This window comes from Choristoneura fumiferana, chromosome 3 (genome assembly GCF_025370935.1).
Source record: "Choristoneura fumiferana chromosome 3, NRCan_CFum_1, whole genome shotgun sequence".
Classification (NCBI taxonomy): Eukaryota; Metazoa; Arthropoda; class Insecta; order Lepidoptera; family Tortricidae; genus Choristoneura; species Choristoneura fumiferana.
This window is the reverse complement of record NC_133474.1, coordinates 8,471,694-8,499,313: the sequence shown is the minus strand read 5'-3', so window position 1 is coordinate 8,499,313 and position 27,620 is coordinate 8,471,694. Positions and strand designations below refer to the sequence as shown.

At 35.7% G+C, this 27,620-nt stretch overlaps 1 protein-coding gene across 3 annotated transcripts in view; it reads left to right on the top strand.

The window, feature by feature from the left end:
- Positions 1–6,098: 6,098 nt before the first annotated feature.
- LOC141426487 (uncharacterized) overlaps positions 6,099–27,620 on the top strand; it is a 49,808-nt gene continuing 28,286 nt past the window's right edge. For all 3 annotated transcript variants that reach the window (XM_074085420.1, XM_074085421.1, XM_074085419.1), the window contains exon 1: positions 6,099–6,503. In XM_074085420.1, the coding sequence (XP_073941521.1) occupies positions 6,453–6,503 (51 nt within the window). In that variant the 5' untranslated portion in view covers positions 6,099–6,452. The remainder of the gene's footprint in view (positions 6,504–27,620) is intronic.

Here is a 27,620-nt window from a genome sequence, read left to right as displayed (position 1 = left end):
TACATGTCTCAGTTTGTATTTTCGATATATGGTTTCACGGGATACCCGTAAAAGTGACAAATTTGGAGTTGAAATAAAATACAAAAAGACTCCAAAAAACCAATCATAATTTGATTGCTTAGTAGCGACATCACTTGTCTGGGTGAGCGGTTAGTTCAGAAAGAATGTGACGTCTGTCGACGAAACATAGATGTCGCTAGTGCTGCTGCTTAAGTAGCATAGTAGAAATAAGCAACCTGAGATATGTTGTATGCATAGGAAAAAATCGTGTCTAGATTTCTGTCCAGCAGTGGTGTAGGGTTGCTGAGTAGCACGCAGCACGGATTACTGAGGACCTGGGTTCGATTCCCAGTGCTGGTCTCTTTTTCTGGTTTTTCTGTGCATCCATGTCTGTATTTTCGATATGATTAAATTACTTTTTCACGACACTGCTCGAAAATGTGGCCATAGATAACCTAAATCCAGTACCCAAAACTGCCTATATATGTATACGTACATTTAAAAGCTGACTCATTTATGGCTCGGCAAACATGACAACAATGTAACACATTACGAAAACAGGTCGTATCAATATATATGTTTCATAATACTATGGCCTCTCCTGCTCCTCGGGTGCCGGCCGCCTGTCCCGCCACGCCGCTCTCAACGACATTCTCAGAAAGGCGCTCGTTAGTACCAACGTTCCCGCTGCTCTGGAGCCCCAGATTGTGCGGACCGAATGGCAAGCGCCCTGACGGAATGTCGTTGATACCCTGGAAGACTGGCCGTGCGCTGGTGTGGGACGCTACCTGTACAGACACCCTGGCGGCCGCCTACCTACCAGCAACTACCAAACGTGCGGGGGGCGGCTAAAAAAGATCCTGAAAACCGTTTTTTACCTAATATAATTATTATCTACTTTAACGACAAATTCAAAGTATCTTACTATATTTACGGAAATAAAGTCACAAGACTTGGGGGAATTGTACTCGTATATATAGTTAAGTTATTTATAAGATAGTTTAGATAACTAAGTACCTCAATTGTACCTTTATTTCATTCGTAAGTATTTTTTATGGCATAGTACCTTCGGGACTGAAAATTTGGATCTATTTTATTCCACATCCTGCGGGAATTAAAAAAATACAACTTCCAGAAATATTGCTGCTGAACATTCATGCTCGCGTGGTTTAGGCTGTGCGTTGTCTGTCGGTCAGTCTCATTAATCTCATTTAATAACGCTATACTCTTTCACAGGCATAGATCTTACCAATGAACGTCAAGTGAGCCCCATTTTCTTAGGTCAATAGACATTTCATTTATCGTTAGACATCTGGGTCGTCAGAATTACTTACTTTCCTTCGGTTACCCGACACGTTCTTCTGTGAAGGTCCCACGTCAGAAACTTTGAGTTTCAGCAACAGCTAAATTAACTCGTAGCGTCGTCGCTGTCAACTCAACTCTGCTCGAACTATTCAAATAACCGCTTTTAAATGTAGACCTACAAAGCAAGAGCAACAGAATACGAATAGTGACATGGTAAACACAATAATGAAATGGGCATTTAAACAATTTATATTTATTTTTACAAGCTTTTATTTAGTTTCACCTGTCCCTCTGTCTGTCTGTTATCAATCTTGCAAGTTAAATTCGACCAAGTTCCAGTAGTTGGATTGACTTGAAATTTGGTATACTTAGGTATGTAAATTGCGTGACACTACAATAATCTGGTAGTGACATCCTGGTAGTCCGGCCAGGATCGTCTCCACAGGACGGAACTTTTCAACGGTTAACGGCATCGACATAAAATTTGGTATACAAATGTAGTTTGGGTGACAATACAAGTACAGTCAACAAAAAGTACAGTTAGCATAAAAGCTTGTATAAAAAATGTTTTTTTTACCAAAAACTTACTAACCTTTAAGTAAATAACTCTAATAACAATATTTTTCACGAATTCGCTATTTTCGTCTTTCGAATAACCAGCCAGTGTTATCAGCAATCAACTTTTGCTGTCTAGAGTTAGTAAAGGGAATTAATTAAAGGGAAATACAAATTTCTTCCCAAGTCCAGCGGTGCGAACGGATTCACAGGTTTGTGTCTCGGTGGCAAATAAGAAGGCTTCAACTGATGATACGCATCGATAAAATGCTGTTTATTGTTCTGGAGTGATTTTCATCAATACACAATAACGGAAAAAATAAGTAAGGGTAGTACCCGCTACGACCCATGCTATACGTGACCTTTTTTACCCGACTGCAAGGAGTGATGTTGTTTTTCGCGCGTATCTGGTTTCGCAATTTTTTACACCCTCCCATCCCTTGGTGACCACGTCTAGAATATGCCAAGAACCCCTCCCTCCCACTCTAGTTTTCACATAGTATATAATTCATAAAAAATGTGATGATGTGATATGAAATGGTTTTAAATGATTATTGCATACATAAAATTAAAAAAAAAGTTAGACTGTTTCGTATATAGGGTACGGTGCTTGCCGCGTGACGACAAGAATACGTGGTAACTAGGTACTATTATCACAAGTGATAAAATATTAAGTATTTAGAAGAAAAATATTGACTACGTGACGAAGACCTAAGCCCCCTCCCCCGCCCCTGTGACCATGCGAGGTATTTTGAAGCCCCCCCGAGCGTTAGCGAGTGATTCTAGGTGAGAATCCTGAGAGCAGCAAGGGATTCAAACACACGAGATGAAAAAAACTTTGGTCTCGTGTGACACATAAAATGTTTCACCTCAGCAACGAGAACATAATTTAAATGTAACTTAAGAACTAACTAACTAACTAACTTGTTCAATCTTTTTAATGACCCAAAGATGAGGCTTTTTGCGGTATTAAAAAATAAGTATGACATATTTTACAAGAAGTTCTAGGTTCAAATTACAATGCATGTTATGAGTACCTATGAGATTTGTATTGTTCTTAACTTTCTGGTGACTTTTTAAAGATGTAATCGCAACTGTACGTATCATTTTTGAGTAAGGGTTTTAAATGTGATTATTATATTTGTTTCTTAATACTCGGATTATATTTAAAAAAATGTGGTTGTTTTGTAAACAGGTAGGTATATGTGGTTATATTCTTATGTTACGTTTAAATTATGTTTTCGCTGCTGAGGTGAAAAATTGTATGTGTCACACGAGACCAAAGTTTTTTTGCATCTCGTGTGTTTGAATCCCTTGCTGCTCTCAGGATTCTAACCTAGAATCACTCGCTAATGCTCGTGATTCAATTATAAAATCCTTCGCTTACTCGGGATTCAAATTCAACACTCGCATTAAAAAAACAACTTTGCTCTCTTGTTGCATAAATAACTATTGTTTTATTCGGAGAAGATACGTACTAATTCAAATAATCTTTAAACGTTGCAGGTTGCCAGCCCAACACTACATGTTCCGCTGAACAGCCCCACTCGCATCCAAATTATTTCCCTCACACGCCAAATCTCATCGAAATCGTTAGAAACATTTCCGAGATCCCCGGAATAAATAAGTACTTACTCGTAAATGTAGGTACAATAATTAATTTCCACTTTTAAGATATTAGTTTATCTTTTAACCGGTCTAAAATTGAAACGTGTCTATAGTTTTTGTTACTAAATGTATTAAATAATAAGGAACCCTAAAAGGAGTTAACAAACAAACTAACCCATACGGGTTTGCAATTATGTGCTCACAATTTACGCATGATACCTTAACCACACAATCCCAGCACAGTGGCTAAACACACCTAATTATACAGTGTAGAGGAGAAAAAAGAACGATGATTATTATATTCATTTAGAACTATTAATCATACTTGCGTTAGTTAAAAGACAAAATTTCGTTACTCAACAACTCTATATTTCTTTTAAGGGTTCACTCGTTTCTGTCTGTCTATCACAGTCACAGTCACTTTCGTGAATTTTCATTCAATGTATACAATACAATACAATTATTTTTTGTCGAACACCACAAATCAATACATACAGACCTAGGTAATTCCCAACATATCCTTAATCACGCTATCAAATAGCTAAAATTACCTTGAAGTTTCAGTTACTTGCATTGCAGCGGCCGTACACACGTCACACACGAGTAGACTGAAGTGTGCAATTCATAAGGCTTCATATACATTGGAGAAATAAATAAATAAAACGCGTGATTACAGCGCCGGCCCGCTGGGGTAGAGCAAAGGGAGCGTCGCTCTAGGCGCCAGCAGGGCTACTACGAAACTCAAAACTCGAAGTTCGTGTCGTGCGGTCCCTCTGACACTTATACTATTTAATACGAGAGCGAGAGGGACGGTACGATACGAACTTCGAGTTTCGAGTTTCGTAGGCTGCTGATGGCAAGGGGCGCCATTTTCCAGTGTTAAATAAAATTTTGATGGTGGTTTTTAAAGGCGCGAATGCGGTGTAAACAATCTCGCTCTACCTCGATCAAGGGCTAGAGTCGGAGCTACGTAATGAGGGCTATTAGTTTTTTGTCTCACTAGATGGCGCACTGTTGCGTGAGGTTTTTAAGTATGGCTTTCAAAGTCTGTTATTACGGGCGTGAAAACAAAGTTTAGATTAAAATCATATTGAATACACCTTAAAACCGTACCATAAAAAAATATCGAGCAGTGTTGCATAGTCCCAGTTTTGTTCGGAAAAAAGGGAGGACAAAGGTTTCCGAAAGACAAAACTGTCTCAAAATACAGACATTCATTGCCCCGGAACGAATATTTGCCATAATTAATTTCAGATATTGCAAAGTATTCACAAAATTATTCTAATTATAAATAAACCCGCGTAGGTCACCCAAAAACTATGAGATTTGACATTTCGCAGACCTCACGCTACACTAGCGCCTTTAGTGGCGAATTCATACGCGATAGCCCTCATTATGTTCCGACAGTACTATGTAGGTAAGTAATGAGAGATTCTGTTATAGGCTAGTTGGCGTTAGTATCATGGGGTCTGTTTGCCAACTTCAACATTGTGCAGATTGGTTTTTTGGAATCTTTTTGTATTTTTTATTTCAATTCCAAATTTTTTGTTACTTTTACGGTCATCCTGTAAAACCCATATCGAAAATACAAACTGAAATATAGATGCATAGAAAAACCAGAAAAATAAGACCAGTGCTGGGAATCGAACCCAGATCCTCGGCATGCCGTGCCACGTGCTGTACCACTACACCACCACTGGACAAACTGGTCCAGTGGTGGACAAACTGGTCCAGTGGTGGTGTAGTGGCACGTGGCACGGAATGCCGAGGATCTGGGTTCGATGCCCAGCACTGGTCTTATTTTTCTGGTTTTTCTATGCATCTATATTTCAGTTTGTATTTCAACATTTGTGTCACGTTTGTGATTGGTTAACTAAACTAAATGAGCCATTCTGAAGCAAAACTGTAATGTCAAAGGAAACTCTGGATACTAATGCCATCTAGCGATATCGGGATATCACCCGTAAAGAGATCCTCATTACAACTAAAAAAAAAGGTTTTTTGTAATTCAAACGTTTTTCATTCTGAACTAAGAGGAACGTCTGTAGAGTCAAGATTACCCCCATTTCATGGAAAATGAGTACGAAATTAATTGGGTGTTTAATATGTATTTAAGTATGTATTTATTATCTATATAAGTATGTTTATCCGTTGCCTTGTATCCATAATACAAGCTTTGCTTACTTTGGGACTAGGTCAATTGGTGTCAAGTGTCCCATGATATTTATATTTATTTATGATATTTATGTACTTATTACGAAATTTGTGGGTAATTTAAGTTTAAAAATTTAAATGAACTAAAATAATGTCCTTGCTCACCCGCGAACTTACGATAGATTAAAATAAAGTAATTACCAGTAATAATAGGTATAATTATAATAAACACCGCTGTAATTTCATAAAGTACTCGAGATACAACTATTTACATGGATACTATTCATACACAGTACCTTCAGCAAAGCATGTCAGCGCATTATTGACATTAGCCCAAGCTCCCCAAAACAAAAGATCATCGTTGAGCATCTTGTCAACGATCCCTTTATCATAATGAGGGGCAAAGGGATTTAATTTGAGATGTTTAGCGGGGAGGCGCGCGGGCGGGCTTGTAGGCGGGTAGCGATGAGCAGGAGGCCCACTCGCTGCCGAGCTGATTCCAACGCGGGACGCCTCCCGCACGCTACACAGGCCGATAAGGATTTCCACTAGTGAAAACACGTCATTACAACCAACAGCCCCCGTGATCAAACAGTGAACTATAACCTTTAAAAAGTTAGAAAGCACCACTGTGATTCACAACACAACTTTTGCCAAAACTTTTCGCGATAAACTAAAGCGGAACGGTAAAATGCGTACGCCGATCGTATGGATATGTGATTGTGGTGTTTCGGAAATTTTATACAAAGTGAACTTTTTTCGTGACATTTCTGGTTTTGTGAAGGACTTGAGATAAATTTAACTGGATTTTGGAGTGCGTTCCCGTCAACATGAGGAAGAAGGAGCAACAAGTTGCGGATAAACCCAAAGGGAAACGAAGGGTGAGTTTGGAAAATGTTTTGCTTTCAGAATATGACTTAATTTTTTAAAATTCATAATTTTGTTTTAATATTTTCTTTTAAATAACCACATAATGTTTTATTGATTTTAGTAGGAAAAACTTTTCCAACTTTATTTATATACTTACATTTAGGGATGACGGCGGCAACAAAATTGAAGATTTTCATTGTAGCATGAACGACATAAACTTTTTATAATTCATACGAGTAAGTACATCTAAGAGACAGTTTTTTTTCCTTTTAGTCATTTAATTATTTATATGAATTGAATACCTAACAAGTAGGTAGTTAGTTACCTCTACGGTTCGAAAATTCACATAGGCGGCAATTTTATTAATTTAATTAATGGGTACGTTTGTTTCGTGTAGTTACATAATTATGTAGATCTAAGGTAGTGTTTGAATTCATAATTAAGTAATTATGCTAGTATTCGATTCTGTAAATAGTTCAGTCGATTAATTCCTTAATAATAAATATTTTGTGTATGTCACTAAAAAGCTATTTTTACCAACTTGCGGCAAAAATTAAACTAGGACAATCATATGATAATTATTCATTTATTTACCTTATATTGGTAAAAGCTTAGGTAGGCGACTTTAAAAGGATGAAAAGAGGAAAGGCAACGGATAAGTGGATAACTTAGTCCAGACATCAAAGGTTATGACGAAAAGTTACTTTATTGATATTTGATGGCTTTGTACCACTTTTCGAACATATTTATTTTTAATTCTAGAGAGGACATATCATTTTGAAATTATGTATATTACCTATATATGTATTTATCTATATTTTTTATCGTCAGTCATAAATAAAACTATTAATGTCAATAATAACAGAAAACACAGAACAAATAAAAAGGTACAGGTGATAATGATAAGGTATCTATTTTAATAAAATAAAAAAAATTACGTCATGCTTCCTGGAAATCCCACTGTCTGCTTTGTGATTTATTAAGACATAAAGCTGATGTACGCAATATGTACCGAATTAGTACAGTCGAATCATTTGATTCCTGACCCACCGTAGAACGTTCTCACAGTAACTGTCATAATAAATTCTCTTGTCAAGCAATGCGATGTCACTATGACTTTTACTACGAAAAGGTTCCACATTGGGTCACGATTCAGTTGGTTCTAGTGTACCTACTTTAAAAAAGTATCTCAATATAAAATCGAGAGTACAATAAACTGAATTTGGGGTTGCTGTAGTACATCTCCCCAGCATCCCCACATTCAGTTTGTTGTGTAGGTACAACAAACACTCGAATATATTGAGATACTTTTTTCAAGCAGGTTAGTACCTAATTAAAATTAGTGTTAGTAGTAGTTAGAATTAGTATTCGGTACATATTGCGCACATCACCTTTATGTCTTAATAAATCATAAAACAGACAGTGGGGTTTCCAGGGAGCATGACGTAAAAATGTCTTAATCTGAACCTAATATAAAAATGTTTTTAAACCTCTTGACCACGTCTCCAATATTGTTACAGCCGAAGTCAATTTTATTAACTAAATAAATTCTAAAAGATTTATGTCCATAATAATTTTATTTGAGAGTAGTTTTTAACTTTACAAAGGAATTGTTGATGCTCTCTCGGTCTTAACTTGCACTAGGCCCATTGCTAGTTACATAAAGGCGTAATAAACTGTTGATTAGGTACCTTAGCATGTTAAGAAACTAATGGAGTGTTTAAGGACAGCTTCGTATTTCATATTTTATTTATTTTCTTACATAACTTATAATTCAACTGTTGGTTCTAACGAAGTCGCGGAAAAAGGCTAGTAAATAAATATAACTGCATAACTGTTGGTGGTAATATTCTACAGGAAATTTAAGCAAGTACTACTCATATAAACAAAAGCTATTGTAGTATTTGTAGTGACACAGGTAAGAGTAAGTGATATGTAAGAATGTTTTAGCGAAACAGGTAAAACAATTTACGATGCACAACCTACTTTTACTACCAACAAATCATAATAGTGTCTTAACATAACACTAGTCTTTATGGGTAGTTTTAGGCAATTCATTTCCTGTTTGTTACTGTGCTAATTACCCACTTATTGTAAACTTAAACAATGCGTTTAAAAAAATACGAACAGATTTTTAACTTTGCTATTATTTATAACAATTAGGTACAATATATATGTAAAAATTAGAGCGTGTACAAAATAGGGTTCCGTAGCCATTACGAAAAAAATAAGTAATATTTTTCTAAGAATTTCGTATTTTATACGGAATCTTCCATAGTTTAGGTATATTTTATACCTTAGGCTGCTATTTACTCTTAAACTACTAATAATTCTCAGGAACTGGGGAAAGTTTGATATATACTTACTACCATCCTGAATTTTTCAAAATTTTCCACCCACGGTTTAGATTTTAGAACGCTCGATTTTCATGAAAACTTGCATTTTAAAGTTGAATATTTCGCAAACAAATCACTGAATCGAAAAATCGTCTTAGCAAGCCCCTAATGGTAATGATACCCCACACTATAAGGTTGTATAAGAAAAAAAATCACCCCCACTTTACGTGTATGAGAGGTACCGTAAAAAATTTTTTTTTATTGTACCATTTTGTCGGCATAGTATACATATATATCCGTGCAAAATTACAGCTTTTTAGCATTGATAGTCCCTGAGCAAAGCCGCGGACGGACGGACAGACAGACAAACAGATATACAGACATGGCGAAACTATAAGGGTTCCGTTTTTGCCATTTTGGCTCCGGAACCCTAAAGATGTATAGTGTGATGATTTATGTACACCTACATCTGACATATCTTACCGGCCCAGGAATAAGTCGCATCAGATAATTTATGCACGCTTTGTTGTGTCATATATTGGTGCTAATGACTGTAAATACGTAAACTGTACTATATATTATTTAAGCGCGAAAGTATAGACTATCTATATCTAAGCGAACAATTTCCGTAGAATCTCGAATAAAGAACGGTAAAATAAACAGCTCCGAGACACTATACAAGCAGACATGCTGTTGTGTACGGAGATGCTTTTGTAATCGTGGCACCCGAACATATAAAATACGCATAAATTCTCGGTCACGATATGCTAACTGCAACAATAATGCTCAATACGAATTTTTCCCATAAAAATGTTACTTTATCTCCTGTTGCGTTTAGAAATCGTCTTTTGACTGGGTGAATGTGAATGTTAAACATCGTGCGTCACTGTATTTTCGAACATTTCCTGTACACTACGCCTCCATGACTCGCTCACTCATCATAGCTCACTTTTTCAATGGTTAAATCATTGAAAATATTTTTTTAGACATAGGAAGCTGCATCTCTAATTAAAAGTAATTAAAGTCAAGTCGACCCCCTTCAATATTTACGAAAAGTAAATATGCGTCAAGTGCGAAAATAAGATACCTCTTAACCTTGACCTAATTAGAATCTCAAACCCTATTAAAATTTATAGACGTAAAATGTAGGTGCATACATAATCGATGACAATTGGGTTTTATCCGTTATTTATTTGGTCTCGATCCCTGAACCGAAAAATTGTTTTAGCAAACGAGCAACATTCCCACAATTCCTATCTACATTTATATAAAATAAATCCTAATATAAATTAATAAAATTTTCAAAATTTTGGTTTTATTATCTTCATCCGCGTGTTTTATATGTTAATATTATGTATCTAGTTCTATTTAGCACTAATGCCTACAGTACACTGCAGGCTGAGCGGACTCAGTTATCTCGCAATTATTCAATAAATCATTATTATTATTATAATAGCAAACTGCATACTGCATTGATTTGCTTCCACTAAATAAGAACTCTTACTTAAGTTTGTAACTCCGGTCCGCTCAGTCCTTGACCATTGTTTTCGCTCATGTCCCGTTTTTTAGCGGAAGACGGGCATAAAAGTCTCTATAGCTAAGCCACAGACAGACGGACGGACAAACCGACAGAAGTACAGAAATGATGAAACTGCAAGAGTTCCGTTTTTGGACTACAGAACCCTAAAAATAACACTTATCTATGATTTTTTAATCCTTTATTTAATTCTGGTAGACCTTTCTTTAATTTATTCCAAAATATATACACATAATCGCATTAAGATCAGTAACAGGACTCCATTGTTGTTTCGTGACATATTGGGTAGCTTCCTGCAAGATCAAAAACAGAGATGGTCCTTGTTCATGCAAAGGGAACCTCTATCAAATAACGTTAAGTTCTTGAGTTGCTAATCACAAAGTAATTAAGTTGCAGTAATTAAAATTACCTTATCGCCTTTCAGAGAACCAAAATTAAGTAAAAACCCAACTATAAATATCTATTGATAACAATAAACAACACAGCGACAGAGTTTTTAGGTTCTTATATGATAATAATAATAAAATATAAATGGCGGTTAGTAGTTAAGTAACGGTATGCTTTTGACCTCTGCCCCTTGCGTTATCGAGAAATTGTAACGAAATTCAAAATATGAATGTGAATTACATAATTAAACAATAAAACCTATTAATAATATTGCTTTTAATGTGGTTCACAGTGTAAATCCGTAGATCCTTTTGTCGCGATGAAGTTTAAGTACCTACCTAAGTGGATCTCAAAAGTTACGAGTAGGGTTAAGTTTTATCAAACAGAAAAACCAATTTCTATTATTTTTAGCAGAAGTCAGTAAACTACTTAGTTGTTAAGGAGGCATTAGGGTCACGATTTACTTAATTAACTTTGAAAATACTTCACTGAAGAAGTTATTGAAATAATATTGAGTTTGAGGAGAATTCTGATAAAATCTCATAATGTCATAAGATGAAGATGCAATAATACGAACGAAACCGTTTTGTCTTAAATTATTGTCTTGCAAACTTCATTTAAAAGATAAAAGTTACTAAGTAAACTTCAAGATATTTTTAACATTTAATATAGTACTTAGTAGTGATTAAGTCCCGGAATATATTATTACGAGTGAGAATCGTGAAAGTTTAAAACAGTATTTTATTGGGTAAGTATCATCATTTCGAGTTGGAACTTTCAACTTGGCAGAGATGGCAACTATCAAGTTTTTATTGTCAATCAAACAAAAAATTACAAAGATAAACGAGTCAAAGTTCGGGAGACCCGGGGCCCGTGCGTAACGTTACTATAGTAAATAGAGGGCCTATACTCCGAAGTTCGAAAATCAAAGTTCGTATCGTATCATTCCTCTCGCTCTCGTATTAAATATTGTAAGTGTCAGAGGGACCGAACGACAGAAACTTCGATTTTCGTAATAGCCCCGTAGTTTAAGTATGTACATAGGTGACGTCCCACGGAATTTAAAACGGCTGTACTTATGTCTATATTTTTTCGTTTAATTGACAAATAGCATCATGTTTTCATTCATGGTTTTCGTTTAGTTTAGATAAGTGTAATATATTTCAATACAAATAATACATATCTTTTGCTAATATTGCTTGCTATGCCCTTAAACAGGGCTGTACTTAGGCCTAAGGTGACATGTACAAAGTTAAATGATGAAATAAATAAATAAATCTATGTATCCGCTATTTTTTGAAAATCTAATTGACAGACTATTTATAAATTTTTGGAACCTAGCCCTTTCTCTGTCTCTCCTAAACTTGATCGGCTCAGTGAACATCGAGTATTCTTACTTCTTAATTAAATTGTTGCTTATGACCTACTACGCAACAGTTAGTGCTTCTGAATGCCGACAGAGTTAATGAGATCGTTTGGTGCCACAAGATTATGTTAAGTTCATTGAAATGCGTGCTAAACTCCGATTGAATGACTGTGTTGTGGTTAATTGCGTTATACAAGGTACAGCAATATGAAGACATATTAGATTTTCCCTGCTATTAATAAAGGCTTGTTAAGTGTATGTTTAATTAACATTAGTTTGGCTGTCACTTTGACATTATGTCTACTCGTAAGACTTAGACGATAACTAACTTTAGAAGATGATTTTTCTTGCGTTACGAGTGTCTTTGTTTTGAAGAATAAAGATTATATCTATCTATCTATCTATCTATCTATCTTACTCTACGTATATACATACTGCAGCATTATTACGCTGCATGAGTGTATCGTGTTGCATACTTTTCGGTCGTTTTCCAGGCGTTTTCACTGGCCGGTTTTGTGCTGGCTGTTAACTCTTTTATGTTTCGTATTTGGTTTTTGATTTGAAATTACACATTTTTCAGCTCAAGTTCCCAAAAACTACGCCCGACACGCACGAAGCCGAGCGCGTCAACGTAGAGTAAATGCATTTTTTGGTTAGATTGTTATTTTTAATTTCGTAATATCTTTTAAATGGAATGTCCGATGTGAATAATTCAAAAAGTAATCTACAGGTAGTTATTAAAACCGTCTTGAATATAAAATTATTTATTTGGATAAAGATTATTACAAAGGTATGGATAACATGGTCTGATTTTAGTCGTCATTTCTGTCAACTTTTAAAATGTAAAAAAGTAGGTATAGTGCCATAACTACAATAGTTTGACATATGGTATTGCGAAGTTTTTTGTAGATCTTGATGTATTCTTTAATATCGTAAAACATTTTTTTGTTCTATAATCAATAGTTGCTGCAGCGCATGCGATGAAAGATGTTTAATGGCAACTTTTTTTTACACTTTGAGTTACATTATTGTAGTTTTAGTACGGAACCCTAATTTTTTCTGTTAATAAATATATATGGCCGCCAACCTTGCTAAATTTAAACTGTTCGAGTCTGATGTTTGTGAGTGTGGCTTGGCCATTGCAGACACTAATCATATATTTTCTCTCATGTCCTCTCCATGACAACTCCTTCCTTTATGAACAGCTTATATCCTACAAAGTCCCATTACCTACGTCCATCTCTGTCCTTTTAGCCTCTAATGACATAACTATATATAACTTATTGAACAGACAAACAGACATTAACGTCAAACTTATAAAGCCGGGTCCACGCTAAGCGAACCGACTTGCGCAGCAACCATTTCGCGCGGCGGCTCGCTCAGTGGAGACCCGGCTTAACAGTTCTCTTTACACTGGGGATAAAAATCGATGATTTTTCAAAGTAGAAACGATATCCTATGGTAGGTAACCCTACGTGCGGACCCCACGCGCCGGGTGCACCAGCACCGGGACCCCTCACGGCATGTCCGTTGTCTGCACGTCACTTTACTATCACTCACTTATATTATTAACCCACTGGTTCGAATGCTTTTTTTAGCACTGTATTTTTGAATCATATTTTGGGACAACTTTAATAAAAAACACACTCTTTTAAGGTTCCGTACCTCAAAAGGAAATAAACGGAACCCATATAGGATCACTTTTTGTCCGTCTGTCTGTTTGTCTGTCTGTGAAGACCCTATTTCTCGGGAACGTGTGGAGGTATCAAGCTGAAATTCATATCAAATACTGAGGTATACTGTCCCTTGGAGCTGTGTAAAAATCAAACTTTTAAGCCAACGCAATCAAAAGATGCAGCTGTTTATGCTGCAAATTTCCGCAAATTTTCGAAACTCGCGAGGGAATCAAAACCTACAGGGTACTTCCCATGAACTCAGAATCTTTTAATTTGGTATGAAGGTAGCTATTATAACACAACCAACCTGAAAGTCTGAAAGTCTGAAAATCTTGATTTTTTTTATGTCTGTCTGTAAATACGAATGACCAATATAATCTGACTCCACACTGCGTACGTTTATTAAATCACTCGGAAAAAGCGAGAAATATCTTCAAGACACGTTTCCCGTTTACTTACATACCTATAAATGTATACGGAACCCTCGGCGCGCGAGTCCGACTCGCACTTGCCAAGTTTTTTTTTTGAAAATTGCATGACCTAGCGACTTAGATTTGCACATCAAGAGATCCGTCGGTAAAAACAAAATTCGTATACCTAGATAGTCCGTTCATCGGGGAATTCACGGAAATGGAACCTCACGCCCAGATTAACTTTTATCTCCTTCGTAACTTGTAAAGTACCACCCTTTGCAATGAAACCTCGACAAATTATTAAGACATCGGACGGCTAAATATTTAAGTAGGTAAGTACAGGTAGAACTAACTTTCACAACTTTTCTGTTATTGAAAACTTGAAAGCAACTGGAAGGGCTGGCAATTATATAAAAACCAGGTTATGTCCTGGTGAAGGAGAGAAGTCTCAGTCTTTTGATAAAGATCTAAGTGAAGTTCTTGCAACAAAGTGAAGCTTTGAAAAACCCTAGCTGCCTAACCAAGAAATAGAATCATTTCATCCGTTCGGCGTTAAGGTATTCTTATGGTTGGGGATTTTACTAATCCCTGTGGCACTATTTAAACCTTAGTCAAAGAAAACACTGTCGACTTAATTAAAAGAACAACATTACTGAATGAATGACTGACTGTCAGACACAGCGCCCAGCCTAAACCACTGGAGCTAGGACCTTGAAATTAGGCAGACATATGTTTTGAAGATCACAATCAACAAGTTTTTATTCTTCCGTGGTCACAGTAGTGCATAAAGAAGAGATTCTTCCGAATTCCCTCTGCATCGGGAATAATAGGGTTTTATATTTTTGATTCGAAGTGGCTCTATCTCCGTAACTATAATCACCCTATAAGAGCTATCCCTGTAAGTGTCACAGAGATCATAATAAAAAACCAGATAATTTTTTGGCCAATGTACTATTATCTATTCTGTGGCAATGTTGCAACAAAAATATTTTCCTAATGTACCTACGTGAATAGTTAACAAAATAGTGAAAATTACACTGTATTGTTTGTTCCGTTCCGTACGAACAATTCGAAACATTTTACGATAGTACTTGTTGGCCATGAATCCTGTTGGTATACAAGTTGTGCAAACAAGGACTTTATCCACTAAAAAGGTTACGTGTGTTGAGTGCTTGCCTTATCATGTAATCAACTATAGTATGGCTACCACATCCAGTAATATTTCGGACAAAACTATATAAATTATGGGCCAGTATTTCATACTTAAAAAAATATTTCGAGTTAAAATTTTACATTAATATACCTTATGTGAAAAACGATAAACGAATAAAAGAATAGTTTACAAATATGTATTCTACTTAAATATTTGTTACAAGCAATACACATAATTAGAAGTCTGTTATATTTATTATATTGGCGTGCATTTCTAGGTATACATAGACTAGGTAGTTCATTATCGAATGCTTTAACTTCCTTGTTCGGTTGATTTAAATGCTAAATGAGGTAAATCTAGGACTTAATTACCACCTTTTAGATATTTAATTAGTAGGAACAAAACCAGAACGATAGAAATACTTATTAGACCCGAGAGTTTCGGTGAGTATCTGAATAGATCGGGGTATATTGTTCGTTCATACCCCGTTCTATTCCGGACCGGAGAGACGTCGCTTCCATAGACTGCAGAACAAAAATAATAGACTCACACACAATAGAATCACACTTGCTCGTCAATAATGTTATTATGAATTATGGATTTATTTAGGCCGTCTTGCAGGAAAAATAAGTCTAGAATTAGTAGTTAATCCAGACTTAAGCTTGAAAGTTCCATACAATTTGACACTACTAAACTGAGCCTAACGCTAACTCGAGATTTATGTGTTTACTGCAAGTGGCTCTTATTCTGTGCCCCAAGGGAGTTAGTTATGACTTTAGTTTTAAATAGTTAGTAGGTACCTTATTTCAGACTAAAGAGGTTTCAAGTCAGCCAACGTTTTATTTAGGTACATCTTTAAAACGTAGCTATAACCCAATTTTACAGCACAAAAATTTGCCACATTTTTTACAATAATTTTAGTAAATATTTTTTTAGCATGTTGAAATAATCTGACCGTAAGACCATTCGAATTCTAAACTAAACACGGTTCTTAGTATTATCTATATCTATGGTAAATTGTAGACGACTCGAAAAAAGTGACAATCAGGGGAGCTACCACGAAATTCGAAAATCGAAGTTCATATCGTTTTCCTGACGCTAATATTATTTAATACGAGAGTGAGAGGGGCGCCACGATACGAAATTCGATTTTCGAATTTTGTAGTTGCCCCCTGTATTGGCGGGTAGCCATATTTTATTCAGTTGATTTCTTAGTGTCATTCTTTGGCTGAGCTGTGAAGTGTTTGGACACAAAATAACTTATTGTTTTGAATTTTTTCCTCGCAATGTGATGAAAATCATTGTGCGTATATCACGGGCCGTAAGGGGATTACAAACTCGGGTCATTAAAAGCCCTCCGCCTCCGCCTAGACGATAGAACCTCGTTAGTAATCCCCTTCTTACGCCCCTTAATGCACAATGTACTATATAAGGTAACTCTTCCAGTGTTTAACATGCTAATGCCCAATAGCCCTACTGACTTATATTAAAGGTGGCAGTTACTGGGACAGTAACCAGCACGAAGTGGTTTAGGTACCTTATCTCTCTTGCTGATATTCTTTATTATTGAATTTAAATTAAATGTTTCCAAATATTTTTTAAAACGCCGTATTGGTATCTTTCAAAATCGTTTACACACAAAGCTTATCGGAATCACTCGATCAATTAATAACACGGACAAGGTGGTCCGACTCGTGCATCGTAAACAATCGAGCGACAGATCGGCATTTCTAAATTAATGGCTTTCGTTCCGTAATATACGCCTGTGAGTGTATTTATTTGCGTTGGTCTCCAAGAAGAAGTCTGAGATGGGCGGGCGGCCTGCGCGGCAGATAGTGGGGTCACGTTCCGAGATAAAACCCAAGATAACGCAACGTCTTCACTGCGCGCTTGTCTTGGCATCGAGTCTCGAGAATATTTTGTTATGCGTTGTTGTGGTTACCCGTCTTTGTAGCCCTGATAAACTACGCCTGGCCATGCGCTAATAACATGGTTGTAGCGCTAACGTACGCGAGGGCGCGGGCGTTGATATGTCACTGTTAACATGAGATTGAAATGGAACACCGGCGCGTGGGTTTTAAAAGGGCTGGGTGTCAAAATCGTAATGCGGACATACGGAACGTTTCCAGAGGACATAATAATAGAGATGGCTCGGATGCTTCTATACAATGTCTCCCAAATTCCATGGAAGCTCATTATTATCATCCAAATGGTGACTTCAATTTATAATATAAAGATCGATTTGATCTATGGCCGCTAGGAAGCAAGTGGTTAAGTCATCGCATTGATATTTAAATATACAATTAAAACCAATTTGTATGATTTATAATCAAAAGTCAGGTTTAAGAACTTACCAGTACTGTTAACAAGACAATTTTTCAAAGAGAGAGGTATTGAATTATTTCGACCTCGAGGTCAATATGATTTATAGACGGCAGACAAAGCAACCTGGGATTCAAGAAAACGATATATCTTATAACTTACAATTTTGTTATGTTTACGAGAAACTCTATGACACACTTTGTGTGGAGACAGATAACTTTGTTGATAGCTGTATTTAAATTAATTTGGGCTATTATTTACTATCTTACGAAATTATAGGTTTTACGAGTGTGGCTGCGGATGGTGAAAGGTTGATTTAAGTTAGCTTATTTGATACTGTCAATATTTAATGGTAAGTACTTAATACATAATAAAAATAAATATTTCAAATCTTTTAAAACTTCACTTATTTGTGCTTGTATAGTTTATTTGTAAATTTCTTAACTGCCTCGTTGAATAAAATGCCGTATTCATGCAGGTGCGTATTGGTGATTTCTCGGACATGGTTGTACGTTGGTTCGCAGAAAACATTTAAATAGAATTTCGTTTAACAGAATTGTTCTCATATTATTGTTTCATAGAATAATCAATACATGGAACACTTACTTTGAAGAAATTTGTATCATTGATTATTGTTACAAATAACATTCATTATTTAGGTATTCATATCATAGAATAACAAATCAAATATTCTTTATTCTATATTATTTAGTTCATATAAAACTTATTACCAAGAAAAAAAAATGTGGTGGTAGTTTCTAAATGTTTCAATTAATTACTGCGACAAAATGCATACCCCCCTATAACGGTAGCGATTCGCTTTTTAGTGTGGTCACAGTTCTAACCTCACCTAACCTTCTTTTCTGGTAGCGATTAGCTTTCTGGTGGGCTCACAGTCCTAACCTAACCTAACCTACTTTTATGGTAGCGATTCGCTTTCTGGTGGGTTTCACAGTTCTAACATAACCTAACCTACTTTTCTGGTAGCGATTCGCTTTCTGGTGGTGTCACAGTTCTAACCTAACCTTCTACTTTTCTGGTAGCGATCCAGTTTCTGGTGCTGGTGAGGTCACGGTTCTAACCTAACCTAACCTACTTTTCTGATAGCGATTCGTTTGAAATAAATGCATATAAAACTGAAATCTGCATAATTATTATTAAATGACACTTGCAACACAACAAAATAAAATCACTTTACTACTTTTATTATTTCATAATTTGTTGCACATTTTTTTTTAATTATATTATGGACAACATAACGTCTATTTTTACATTTTCGTTGAAACAAAATATCGTGAATAAATACACCGAACAGAAAATATTCTATAAAAATCAATTCTCTAGTTTGATTGTTAAATAGGTAAATAAAAACATTATAAAATTCATTAAATTATTTTTCTATTAAATATGTTTCATTCAAGTAAATAGTACCTAATTGAAACAATAATATTCGAAGTTTCTGTAAAATTTCTGTCTGGGAAAGAAGGGAACACCCTCGGACGTTCAAGTGCTGTAAATGGTAAAACTGCGGAATGCTCTCAACACACGGTACAGTAATTCAAGCTAAATAGGTAAACGATCACACGATCTGCAGTACAACCTTGTCTCAGTAAGCCAATATTGGTTTCATCGAGAAACCCACTGGGACTTTTATTGTGAAAAGGTCTGCTGGTCGGGCTTACAGCGATTTACCTATAACACTGATTGCGGCAACCAAACCTCACGTCCACGCGAATTGCGGATAAACAATTATATCTCTTATCACATTTATATAGGGTTGACAAAAAATCGACGTTTCGCCTGCTCTACATCAATACCAACTTATCTCATGTAGGCTGCTTTAGATAAGTGTTCCGCAGCTAAAGTGTGGATTAACTGTGCTTTCATACAATATTTTTGTACGACAACTGGTAGGTTTCATGCATATTATTAACCAGATGTACCTATTACTTGATTCCAAGAAAGGATTACTGGTATAGTACTTACATTACTGCCGAGGACCGGAAAGTAAGAAAGTCAAGTGACATGGTAGTTTGCAGGCCGAGCATCGCGAGAGTTGCAACGATTATGAGTACCTAAAGTGATATATTGTTTACGTCAAGGAATATAGGTATAGCATTTTCTCAAATAATATGCGAGAATATTTTATAAACGAGAAGTGCCCGACGCTACGCGGAGTTCCTATTCCGCCTGGTTGAAGCGCTTCGTTTCTTCTGTGAAACATTAACCTTACCTATTTTGTTAATATTACATAGGACCTTATTACGTAAATTAAAATAATGTTATACCTCCTGATCGATAATCTAAGTGGCATGACATTATTCTATATTAAATGTCAAGTAATTTTAATGCTATGCTTTTCAATACTTAGTTACGAATATAAGCATTGTTGTTATAGTAAACGTTGATTATGTCTTTTATTTACATGAAAGTAAAACATCAATTTGGCCTGTGCAACGTAAAAACTTTTGTGTCGCATAAACGTAGCTGTGGCGCACGATTTGTAGAACGAAGAAGCAAGGTAAAAGAGTAGGTCATTGACATGGCAAAGTGACACCTGAATCAATCAAATATGTTATCCATCAATTACTCAATAAATCTATTTACATTGAATTTGATACCCAAAAGTGAGTTTATTGAATCAGGTTTCGTTGTGAAAATTAATTTTTTTGCCTAATTCAATAATATCCATAGAAGAGGTACTTAGAGTAATTTGAGAATACTTACTAGAACCATTAAAAATTCATGCGCTTAAATATTAGAAATTTTCATATTGAATAACCCATTCGTAGATGTGTAAATGGCTTATAATTTTGTGGAGTGGATGTTTCCTCGGTGTTGTATCGTGCAAAAATAGCCAATATCGACGTCGGCGTTAAGTGCTAGACGACAGTCGAATAAACAGTGCGGTGCGGCCGGTCCAAGGGCGTTCGCGTTTTTGTAGCAACACATCCCACGCGGGGCGGCCGACCGGCAACATGCTCGATAAGCCACGGGTACGCACCAGCAACCCTGGCCTGGCCCTATACTACCAACTGCAAAATTCGAACTTCGTATCTTGCCGTCCCGTTGACGCTAATGTTATTTTATACGAGAGTGAGAGGGACGGTACGTACGATACAAACTTCGATTTTCGAATTGCGTAGTAGCCCTGCTTTTTAGCGTTCTGTACCTCACTCGGTATACCCTATAAACCCTTTAAAAAAAGCTTAAAAAAGTTAGAAACCCCCGACAGTGTCATTCAAAGTTAATATCTCTAAAACGACAGAACCGATTTTAATGAAACTTAGGTAAAAACTACCTCAAGGAAACTCGCTTTCGTGTAAAAAAACTGCATCAAAATTGACAGACTGACATCGGCGTCAAACTTATAAAATCCCTCTTTTTGCATCGGGGGCGATAAACGGAACCTTATAGTACTCGTACTTTGCTGTCTTGTGTCGGTCTGTCAAGAGCCTTTTTTTCAGGAGCGCGTAAGACATCAAGCTGAAATTAATACCAAATACATACAATAGGTCTGCTATCCCTTGGAGCAGTGAACAAATTAAACTTTCAAGTCAATGTAACGCAAAAGATACAGTCATTAAAAAGTACAGATACTGTACCTACTTCCGGCTATCCTAGAGAGTTGAAATTCGGTAACTCTTATATAGCACAAGCAATCATTCATCAAATCATTTTTTTTATAAGATAAGTCTGAAAATATCAATTGTTTATCTCTTTCTCTACGTCAGTAACTAACTACTTAAAATGACTCTACACTGCATAAATTTGCTAGTAGGGCTGTGTTTACATTGGATATTCATAGATACCAACAAAGCAGGGATATCTCGGTGTGCGAGTCCGAGTCGCATTTGGCCATTGTTTTTTTAACGCAAACCTACAAATATAAAAAAACCGGTCAACTCACGTCTTAAATCGAGTTTAGCTCGACATGTTTCGGGCTAATTGTAACCCTTCATCCCGGAGCAACGCGTCTCGGTGGCTGCTGCTCGCTCTGCTTGCGCGACTACCCGACGAAACTAATATCGGCGCACAACTACCCGCGTTTAAAACGTTCGTGTTCAAAGTTGCAAACCTGAAACTGATTAAATCACACTCCAAGTCTAGGGGTCATCCATAAATGTACAGTCGAACAAACTGATTCATGTACATACCAGGGTGGAACCTAGTAATAATCAATATCATTATGATTTCCTCGACAAAAGTATGGGATTGTCAATATGATATTGGTTGGACAAAGTTTCAACTCTGGTACAGTCAGCAGCAGACGTAGATGAGCAGTGCTTAAAACGATCTAAACACTCTTATTACCTTGTCAATAGAGTCGTTTGTAGTTCATTTTGAGCACCATAACCGCTCATCCACTTCTGCTGCTGACTGTAGGTACATGATTCAGTTTGTTCTGCTATACGTCACACCAATTTCAATCATTTTTACCCGACTGCCCGAAAGGTCATAAGACCACCATATCACACTTATTATTATGATCGCAATATTTTATAATGCGTGCATAATATCTGATACTACTCTATTTCTAGAGCCGGTAGGACGTGTCAGATATTTTAGCACGCTCCGCCGTGGCAGTTAAGTATTAATGCCGGTGACTGTACAATACACGATTTCACACGTAGTAATATACCACACAATGTCTAGCACGCCAGATAATCTGCAATCAGAAAAAGCTATCCCCAATTGTATAAATTACCTAACATCAGTTACTTAATGATTCGATATTGGTCTCCGGGGGCTAAAGGTCGTTACAGCTTCGGATTTCAGCGTAGTCGCATCAATAACATGTGTGTGTGAAAGACCCCTAATATACCTTCTAGCGTTATTCCTCTCTTTCTTTACACAGGGTGTCCCGCGGCTATGTCGCATGGAGGGAAAGTAGCTTAATTATTGCAAATGGTTTTATTTTCTGAAAGAAGACTTCAATTTGCTTTTTGAATTGCATTCAAAGATTTTTGAATAATCCCTAGTCTGAACTAGGAATCGAACCTATGAAAGCGAAACTAAAAATTACCTCTATTCATTTTTTTAAATCAAATTTGTAATATTTCATGCTCTTCCTTTTATTAAATATGGTAAGTTATTTGAAAAAAATTGTAAGTAACTTTTTTGATCGGTATCGTAAAACGACTGATGTTTTTTTTTTACCAAGTGGCAAGTTCGATTCCCGGTTCATCAAAATTCTAAAATCTTTGAATGCAATGTTAATTGTTCTTAAAACCAAAATGAAGTCGGCTTTTAGTAAAATGTTTTATCTCCAATATTTAAGATACTTTCTTTTTACGTCGCATAACCATTGGGACATCCTGTACATTTCTTAATAAATAAGTGTGTGTATTTATATACATGTAACTCCATTGTTTGTGATCCAGTTAGTGTCCTCAAGATCGATGGGGGACGAAATCAAGTTCAACACCCGAGTCACCCCGACCCGACGCGAAGGTGGACATGCTAATTTAAACTTAATTATTTGTTTGTTTGTAGCTCCGTTACAACTTGTGACCTTTATAACTAAACAAAGAGACTCAATTGTTTTATGGACTTATAATTATGGTTTAAGTAGCCGTTTTGTACTGTAAACCTTAATTAATTGTACGCGAGCCCTTTCATATAATTTTGTATTGTAACCATGCACTTGTATAATCTACAAGGTGTTAATAAAATAAATGACACCCCAAAAAGTTTTTTTCATTTTAAGTTACTTGCATTTATTTTCAAATGCCTTAGTTATTTCAAAAAATATTCGCGTGTTTTGCTTAGTCAGTATTATATCTACTCCTACCTACATGATTTCTAACTCTACTTCCGTAATTTGTAAATTGTCAGTTACGCTTCGCTGTTTTTAGAAAAAAAAAAACTAACACCATAATGGCCAGTCTTAAATTATTAAATAGTAGGAAACAAACACTTGATTGGCTTATACATTCGTAACATTTAGACGGGGCACAAGAAAAAAAGATTAAAAAAATATATATAAAACAGACGGTTCAATTTTTTGTTATATTTTTTTTACGCTTTTTGGTGTAAATAATCTAAGATACAATAGTTGAATATCAACTGCTCGTCACCTTTTACGAAAGATTGCTTTTTCCGATGCAGAGACGTTAATTATTTTGGAGTCCTGGTGCTTCGGATCACCACCCGTTTTACCATATGCATTACGAGGAGCATAAATTGCTTAGCAACTTGTCAAATTAATTGAAATTCAACCCGTGAAATATGTACTTGTTATTGAGTAGTAACTCCGATGGTCAACTCTGGTCTTCATCATCAGCTCCACTTCACCAAATGATGATTTTCAATAGCAAATACACGAGTTACTACTAAATTTATCCAATTTACTATAGGAGTCCCTACAACATTTGAAGAGTTCCTCGATTTCCTTGAGATCCAATCATCAGATCCTGATTTGGTGATAATGGAACCTAATTGAAGACATTTCTAGACGAAGGCAAAAAAAAATTCAAATCGGTTCATAAATAACGGAGTTCTGAGGTAACAAACATAAAAAAAATACAACCGAATTGATAACCTCCTTTTTTTGAAGTCGGTTAAAACACAGACACAACCTAAAGCTTTAGTGTAATGGATTCTCCTCTCGATTCTGAGCAAACTACTTTCTGGTTTTTAGTTATTTAATAACTTAACACCTTGTATAGGTACCTATAAAAGAGTAAGGTAAGAATAATCTGCTGCCTATTTGAAAAAGATTAAAATCTGTTTTAAAATTAAAGCAGATTGTAAGCATATACGGGGTGGCTCATTTAGTTCGGTCAGTATGGGAAATTCTGATCTATAAGATATACGAAGATCTGTTCTTAGGAACCATGTCGTCGACTTCAGTAACAAGAAAAACTGCATTCATACATTTAAAAAAAAAGGATATGAAATACAAATTTCATTTCTTCTAGATTTATTTCATTCATTTTATTTCTTTTATTGTTTCATAGTCACATTTATTGCTTATGACCTACACTGCCAATATCCAAATAGAAATAATGTATGTTATATTTTTCAAAACGACCGGGTAAGATTCCGATTTTTTTAAATGTATGAACGCAGTTTTTCTTGATACTAAAAAAATTAAACCACCGAAAAAACCGAAAAGCAAAAAATAATAAACCTTTTTCTCCTTGCTCTCCAATTTAACCTTAATCTAGGTACTAGTTTGAAATCGGTGCCTCAGCACTAGCCACGCCTGATGCATCAGGAGTAATAGATGCCCATCAGGTAGACGGCTATAGGTCCATTCCTGATAGCTAGTACTGAGCCACCGACTTCAAACTAGTACCTAGATTAAGGTTAAATAGGAGAAAGGAGAAAAAAGGTTTATTATTTTTGCTTTTCGATTTTTTGGTGGTTTGATTTTTTTGTTAAAACGTTTTTATTTTATACTTTTTTCCCACCCTTGGGGTATTTTTTTTTCCAAATCTATATAATACCAACTTCACCAATACCCTACCTATACCCTATTCAATAAAAAAATAATTATGAAAATCGGACTAGGTACTCTGTGAAAAGTTATGCCTGGTCATACATTATAATCAGAGACTGAAAAATCAATCATCCCCTGTTTTCCTACCTTTAGGGTAGGAATATTTTTTCCAAATTTAAATAGGACCACCATCGAGGTATACGCTTTCCAATAAAAAAGTAATAAGTACGCGAGGTCATACATAAAAAAATATATACTTGTCGACTTGAGAACCTCCTCTGTTTTTGTTTCGTCGGTTAAAAATCGATGATATAGTTCCTAAAGACAGATCTTCGTATGTCATAGTTTTCAGACTTTCTCACACTGACCGATCTAAATAAGCCATCCTGTATAAAAATAGATTTTGACAAAGAAGGCACGTATTTAATAAGCAACTCCTTGAAGTCGTATATACTATACTGTATCAATTATGAACTAGTTATAATTACTAACGAGCTTTTCAGTTAGTTACCACTTACCACACAATTGTTTACGCGATACGTAACAATTTTAAGCCTCAACAATATTTCACCTTATACGTATTAATTAAAATAATTCGCTACACTTGTATTAATTCAGAAAATTACGTGTTTATCTTAATTATTATGTCGTCTCTGCCATTCCTAAAATCTAAAATTTATACGTTGATTTTGAAACATTATGTCTAATTGTTTCACGTAGTCATTGGATAACTCAGTGCTGGTAGCTGTCTAAGGGCGGTTTCAGTCTGCGTTTTATTTGTGCTTTTAAGCTCGTTTTTTTAAGCGCTTTGTACGCGCGTTCTACAGATTTGTTTTTTTTCTTCGAGCGTTGAACACGCAGAAATACGTGCATAACACGCGCGCTCGGTTAAATCTAGCGCGCGTGTAAGCGCGTATGCACAAAATCGACCCTACACGCGCAGAAAAAAAAACTGGTCTAAATCCACCCTAAGTGCTATCGAACCATTTGATTCCTCAGCCATCTTAGAGGTAGAACTTTCGCACAGACAGTAAGCGTCATATTAATTTCCTTGTCAGGCAATGCGATGTAACTGTGACATTTCCTGTTATAAATTTCTACACCACTGCGGGTTACCTACGTATGATTCATTTGGATCGGTAGAGCTACAGATAAAGACATACCACTAAGTAACAGAGCTAAACAAAAAAAATTACAATTTTAAAAGATGCATTGACGATATACTTAACATGCGTACCTATGGGATGCGTATCCTTCCTTACTAATATATTATAAATGCGAAAGAAACTCTGTCTGTTACCTCTTCACACTGCGGAACCGATATAAATGAAATTTGTTATCGAAATGATTTGGCGACAAACAAATTCTTCGCAGACAGAAGCTAAATAAATAAATAAAATAATACACATGGCACCTACCAAAAATATTTATATTTACATATGCACCTATATCGTTTTTCTCCTCAAAATTTTCAATAAATGTTCAATGAATAATATTTATATGTAGTACAAATACTGCAAAGATTACCTCTAGAATACACTATAGAAGAGTGAAACACTGGCCATAATGTTAGTTTTTTATGGCAAAAACGGCACAGTTTGTTATCAGCACAAGCCGCTAGACGCACTGCTAATTCGTCCAAAATACTAAAAACAATTAAAAAGTTAACGTGTCCGCGTTCTAGGCGATAGGTACGTTGTGATATTACACTATATGGAAGCCCGTGCAAGAAAAAAAGAGACTGAACAAAGTTTGCGAACAATGTTTCTGTTTGCGAAATCGATGTGCATGAAAATCTATTCTTGATAACTTATGTAAATAATAAATCGTTCTTCATCATCAGATCATCATTCATCACCAATGACCGTAAACACAATTTTTCTCTCAAAATTCAACTCCAGTAAAAGCGTCATTCATCAAATATGAGTGTTCCTAATAAACGTGCAAACAAATGTGACTTAACATCTCATCTTAATGACACCAAGAAGCATGATAAGTTGAATCAACAGAAGATAAATGGATTTATGTGAATATTTGTTTTCTCACGCCTTTAAATACACCAACATCGTCTTAATAAATAATAAATATAAGAAAGAATCAATTAGGTAGGGCACATTGAAAAGAGCTTGTACTTGATTTGATATCTTCGAGGTTTAGGAGATACAGCGAGCACGTGCATCTACTTAAAACGTCACGTATTATATTACCTACATGCTTTAGTAATCAATCAAGCGGGATCAATCATACAAAGCTTTACGTGCCCGAAACGGCGCGGTACAATCTGTTCATAAATTGAATACCTACTGATTGTGCTGCGTTAAACAAATACATCAACTTAGCATAAGCGATTTTTTATTAATGAAGTTTTTTAAAATGTAAGTTGTGAAATGTTTTCTGTAATTCAGACTTTCTAAAACAATGGAGGTCTGCAGTCGTGGAATCAAGTGATCAGTTTTACATACTTAAAAAGATGTTTTCATAAAAAAAACTT